The 6,000-nt window shown below is 36.0% G+C and overlaps 1 protein-coding gene across 1 annotated transcript in view; it reads right to left on the bottom strand.

Annotated features, from left to right (window-relative positions):
- The window catches only part of LOC132274807 (DNA repair protein RAD50), a 42,227-nt gene extending 36,633 nt beyond the window's left edge, over window positions 1-5,594 (bottom strand). The window contains exons 1-4 of the mRNA XM_059776142.1: window positions 5,203-5,594; window positions 5,029-5,115; window positions 4,756-4,923; window positions 220-395 (exon numbers count right to left, since the gene is read on the bottom strand). Coding sequence (XP_059632125.1) covers window positions 220-395; window positions 4,756-4,923; window positions 5,029-5,115; window positions 5,203-5,325 — 554 coding nt within the window. The 5' untranslated portion in view covers window positions 5,326-5,594. The remainder of the gene's footprint in view (window positions 1-219; window positions 396-4,755; window positions 4,924-5,028; window positions 5,116-5,202) is intronic.
- Window positions 5,595-6,000: the final 406 nt, after the last annotated feature.

Below are 6,000 nucleotides of genomic sequence, written 5' to 3' on the forward strand. Positions count from 1 at the left end.
TTTAATGTGGAAAATTGTTTTTCTAGGTTTCCTGGTAGAAATTTCCTAGGGTTTATATATATATATATATATATATATATATATATATATATATATTTGAGCAGTACAGGCGTGACTAAGCGCATCAAATAGTCTACATGATAAATGGATGCGATACTAAAATTCTCAGGAATATACCAAATGAACAAGTGCATGTTTCCAAATGAGATTAAAGAATACCTAGTTGCAGAGAAGATATCATCAAACTTTTTTTTCAATGTAGAAGGATCTTGCAAAGGCCAGTTAGCCTCATCTTGGTGTACAAATATAACATTTTCAAGGACCGCCTTTGAGACACCCATAAGAGCAGGGATCTCCCGATCCATGTCAGCACATCGGTAACTGAGGCAAACTTTCTGCAATTCCAAAACAATTGACAAAATTTCATGATCACAACATAAAATATCAGCAGAGGAAAATGCTATACTCACAATGATGCAAAGATATTCCAGAAAATTCCAAAATTATTACAAAGGGAAAAACACAATTCAAGAGCAAATTGAGTTATTTGGTTGGATTTTAATTTAGAACTTGCCTAAGAAATTGATTGTATTTAAGTTCCATTATGTTTTTTTTTTCTTTTTTTCTTTTTTGGGGTTAGGAGTTTATTGTAAGTTTCAGTTTTGGCCAGCAGAGTGAGCAGCCATGGCGCGCTTTTCATTGTAGACTTCAGGAAAAGTTCAGTGAGTCTACTAGGTTTTAGAAAAGGTCCAAGTCTTTAAGACTTCCTTGGCCACCACGTTTTCTTGGTCTCTTAGTTATAAGCCTCTATATAAAGATATGTATTTGATTTGTTCTGGAAGATGAATATGTATTGGCTCAGCCATCAACCATCACCTCTCCACCAACCATCACCTTTCCACCAACCTTTACAATTCAATTCTGTAGAGATGGATTTGCGGATGTTTGGGTATGCATAAATACCCAAACCCTGAGTTTATATTCACCAAGAAGCTTAAGTTGTTGAAGGTAGGTTTGAAGAGACAGTATAAGGAGGTGTTTGGCAACCTTGAGTTGAGGAAAGCTGGACTTCTTGGGGAGAGAAGGGAGTTGGACGTGAACAAGGGAGACGGTGTTTGACGCAAAGTTGGCAGCCAAAGAGGAAGAGAAGAGAGAGCTTGGCAAACTACCTTTGACAGATGAAACCAGTCGAAGACAAAAGTTCAATGCGCCTTCATTGAATAAGAGAGACAATAAACTAATTTTTTCACACACTAGCTAATGTGTATCAATCTAATCACAATGGTAGGATGGTCATTCATGGAAATGAATTGGGTAGAGAAGATGAGGCTAGGAATAGTAATATTCGACTGTGTTACAGTTTTATTCCTTGGAGTCTTGTGATAGGAGACCAAGGCTGGACAGTTGGAGTCCAAGGCTTTCAATAAGCAGACAAATAGTGATCAAGATGATTTATAGAAGCTGAAAAGTCATGTTGGTTATGAGGCTATATGGTGACTATTGAAAGATTAAAATATTAAAGTTACATCCTCTCAAATACCATAAGCTTTTAGAGTATATGGTTCTTAAAATGGTATCAGAGCAGGTAAGGTCATGAATTCAAACCTCACCATCACCCTAACAATTAAAATTGAAACACGTGTTGTATCAATCTAATCACAATGGTAGGATGGTCAAGATGGTTGTCAACAGTGACTATGGTCAGAGGGGATAATGCTTTCTTCCAACACTATTGAGTGTGTTTGGGAAGATGTGCTAAGGGTGATGTTGCACTTCCATGAGACCAAAAATTCAAGTGGTCTTAGTGCAGCTTCATCGTGTTGATATATAAAACAGGAGCAATAGATATTAAAAACTGTAGACCTACCAGCCTTATTGGGAGTGTGGACAATTTGATGGCTGAATTGTTGTCAACAAGATCGAAAAGGGTTTCGAATGGAGTTGTACAGTTGTATGTGAGTCACAAAATGCCATTTGGCATATAATGGATGCAATATTGACTGCAAAAGAATGTCAGAACTAGAATATTAGGGACCACAAGCCCTAAAGAGATTTATGTGCTAGAATAAGAAGGGCATATTCATTTGAATTAAACCTTTCAAGTGTATGCGAAGAATTGAATGGACTTTGGCTAATAATAGATAGATTGGATATGGGCGTCTGCTACTGTGAAAAAATATGCTAGAGGTGCTCAATTAGGTGAATTTGTGAATCAAGCAGGTTTTACATGAAGAAGATTTGGCTCAGCATGCTCTATTCGATACGGGTAGGAGAAGAACCCGACTCAGCATTCTTAATTAAATTTATTGTCTTGTTGAATACTTATTCATCGGAACTTTTTGGTTGCTCTAGGTGGCTTAGATAGGAGCACCCTAACCCCATTGATCCTTATCATTGTGATGAAAGCTTTTAGTAGACTAATGACTAGTATGATGAATGATGGCATGTTGTAATGTTATGAGGTAGGCACATTTGTGGACTTAAATACATGTGTCTTACTGATTATTTGTAGCAATCTTATTTTTGTATGCCAAGAAGGATCAATCCAATGCCTTCGTGATACTTTCATGTTTTGAGGCTAAATCAGGTTTGAAGGTAAATACAACAAAAGTGACAAGTAGGGGAGGAGGAGATGTCGCAGGTTTAGCAGCCAACTTATGGTGCGGTGTTCAGGGCCTACCACTTCATATTCAGACTTACTAAAATTAAGGCTACTTGAGATTTTTTCTAAAGAGGTTCAAGAGGAGGTTACAAAATGGAAGAAGAGGTACTTCTCCATAGGAGGAAGGCTAACACTCATCAAGAGTACCTTCTCCAGCCTCAACATATTCTCTGCCTCCCTTTACTATCCTACGGACTAGCAGACAGACTTGGGGAAGTTGCAAGGGATTTCCTTTCTGGAGGGTATAAAGTATGAAATCAAGTATTATTTAGTTCACTGAGACTCCATATGTCTTCCTCTCTGGGAAAAGGGTTTGGGCTTGTGTGAGCTTGGTTAGTTTAATAAAGGATGATGGTACTGACAACCAAAACCCGAAGCTCTGATAGAGAATCGCACACAGTGTAGGCGCTCTAGACCTGGAGGGGATGAATAGGTCTTGTGGAACAAATTAATTGTTTTAACTAATTTTTAAATTAAAACGGAAATAAAAAAAAAAAATTACAATTAACTAGCAGACAATTAAATCATGCAACCAACAGAATTTTAAAGCAATAAAGCAGTCTATAGTAGACACCAGATTTATCTAGAAAAAGAAAAACCCCAGGACCTAGTCCAATCCACTATCAAGAAAGAAGGTTTACAACATAGGTTAATAATTTAGTAACCCTCGAACCCCTAGTTATCTACTTGAGAGGTAACTAACACTAACTTTTGAACAATTTCTAAACTAAGTTAGAAACTAAAACAAAAGTACAAACTCATCTTTTGATAAAAACAAAAGTACAAACTCATAGTTTGATCTATGAAATTTGTCAACCTAAGTCCTATTGACCTAACAAAAAACATTATTGAGCAAATAGTTATGGGAACTTGAATTGTAAAGGGATAGCTTATGGAGGGTGACAGTTGGCAAGATGGGAGGATGGCTTAGGAACGAGTGGGAACAGTTTCTGAGAGCAATGGTTTGTGAAAAGAAATGGCGCAAGACATAGAGGATTCAATTACAGTGTGTAATTTAGGAATGCGGCCTTGAAGGTAGACTTTATGGACCTCTTTAGATTTAAAGTGGATAAGAATCTATGATGACTAATCAGATGGAGGCCATGGCTTCACTTTTTATTTACAAAGTCTACTATTGGAAGATATGAAAGCATCACTGATGTTGCAAAGAATTTCATCAAGAAAGTTGTACAGGGAAATACTGCTAAGTCTTGTTAAGAGAAATTTACGGTCAATAATTCTTAGTGACCATGTGAACAAAAAATAAAAATCTAAGTGATGAAGAAACATATACACTGAACTCACTTCTGCTGCTAGAGCAGAACTACTGAGCTTTTAAAAAGGTGAATTTTCTATAAAACGCACTTAAATCTGGCTTATGGAACATGAAAAATCGAGAGAATCTTGAATGTATATATATAAATCGATATTAGAAAAGACACAAGTTTCAGACTCTGTCACTAAAAAAGTTAATGACTATATGTTAATCCACTAAGTGAAGCTCCTGATCCACATGAAACTCAACCATGCTCTACAATCTCACCAGCCAGAAATGATTATTTTGGAACAGCAACGTATGTCGGAATCATTTCAAACTTTTGCCAATTCCTTTGGTAATTGTATACAAGCCCAGGACTTACAGATTTACTTACTAGCAACCACTGCAAACATCAGTCTATGTATTCGGAAATAATCAATGAAAAGCACAATATTAACATCCAATTTGATATCAAACTTCTAATAAAATCAAACGCACCAATTCACTGCGTTGTACCAATTACTTGTTGATGGTCAGTATAAATTACGGATATAGAATCAAGATATATACCTATAAATGTAGGTTATAATAAATAAATCTGCCATTTACATCTAATTGCACAGTTTTATCTGCAACTGCCCTAAACGGGAAAGTGGGCCAAACAATTACCATGAATTAAATGCTTCACAACCAAGTCCCCTGGTACACAAGATGATTCTTGATTCTATAAGCTACATGAAGCATGTAATGAAAACAAAAGATCAACAAAGTATAGTAACATGCTCATATTACAACCAATGAAATACACACAAGACACACACTAAAGCAATAATACCTCTCCAGTGTGAGGATTAATTGTCTGAAGAACACTCTCGATTGCCTTATACTCCATCTTCGATGCTTTCTGGGTCAGCTGAAATGACCTGATACACACCACATCCTTACTTGCCGCGGTCTTGAATCGGAGTTTTATCTGCCCTTTTGTCTCCGTTTCCCCTGCAACCTACACCCACAAAAACCCACCTCCTTTACAACAAATTACATACATGCAATAAATTCATATACATATATATATATGTATTGAGAGAGATAGAGTGAATGTACGGACCTTGGGATCATGAACGAAACTGTGGCCTGACCTAGCATTTGGAGGTAACTCCCCAGTGCAGGCGACCTTCAAGCACTCGATTATGGTCTGAAAATCAAAACGATTGTATCAGTTTATGAGGAGGGTTTTGCGACAATCATACTAGAGAGAGAGAATTGAAGAAATTGAGCATACCGTTTTGCCAGCGCCATTGGGGCCAACGATTAGGGTTAAGGGCTTGAAGAATGTGATGACGTTCTTGTTTTCCGGGTCGAAACTCCGGATGCCCTTTATCAGCATCTTATCGACTGTGCTCATCTTGTCTGATTTTATGGAGATTAAATTCAATAGTTTCTTTGATTGGATTGCATATATACATGCATATGAACTATGAAGGCTCCATAGTTCATACAGTTTACATGAGAAATGTATGGACCCAGGGAACTAGGGAAGAAGAGGGAAGGGTTTTAGGAGCCGGGACTTTCAGATGAGTGAGGAGGGTGTAAGGGGGAAAAAGGCGCGTATAAGTGGGTTTGTTATTGTTTTTGGGTTATTTTCACTAATTTCTTCTCTCTTTTTTTCTTTTCTTTTTAAAATACATATAATAATATCTTAATTAATTTATATGCATTTTTTTTTTTTACATCTATAAATAGCATACTTTTTTTTTTTTTTTTTTTCGCTAACAAGGCGAGATTGGAATATGGATTTTTTCAAACTTGCAACACTTTTTTACCTTGCTTTCAAATTTTTGCTTTCAAAAATATTATAGCAAATTTGTGTTATCAAATAAGTTTTATAATACTATTTATACGTAATTTAAAGCAAAAACAGTATTTTTACTTCAAGTCAAAGCAAAAACGGTTATCAAACTGGCCAACAGTAAGTAATAAATAGTAGTATAATTTTGCATGACTTTCCATTTAGAATAAAAGAATAAATCATGCTTCCATATAATATCCTAATTAAATTATATTTCTTTTCTTTTCTTTT

This window comes from Cornus florida, unplaced genomic scaffold (genome assembly GCF_030987335.1).
Source record: "Cornus florida cultivar Cherokee Brave unplaced genomic scaffold, ASM3098733v1 CherokeeBrave_3.0.0_Hap2_Chr09, whole genome shotgun sequence".
Lineage (NCBI taxonomy): Eukaryota > Viridiplantae > Streptophyta > Magnoliopsida > Cornales > Cornaceae > Cornus > Cornus florida.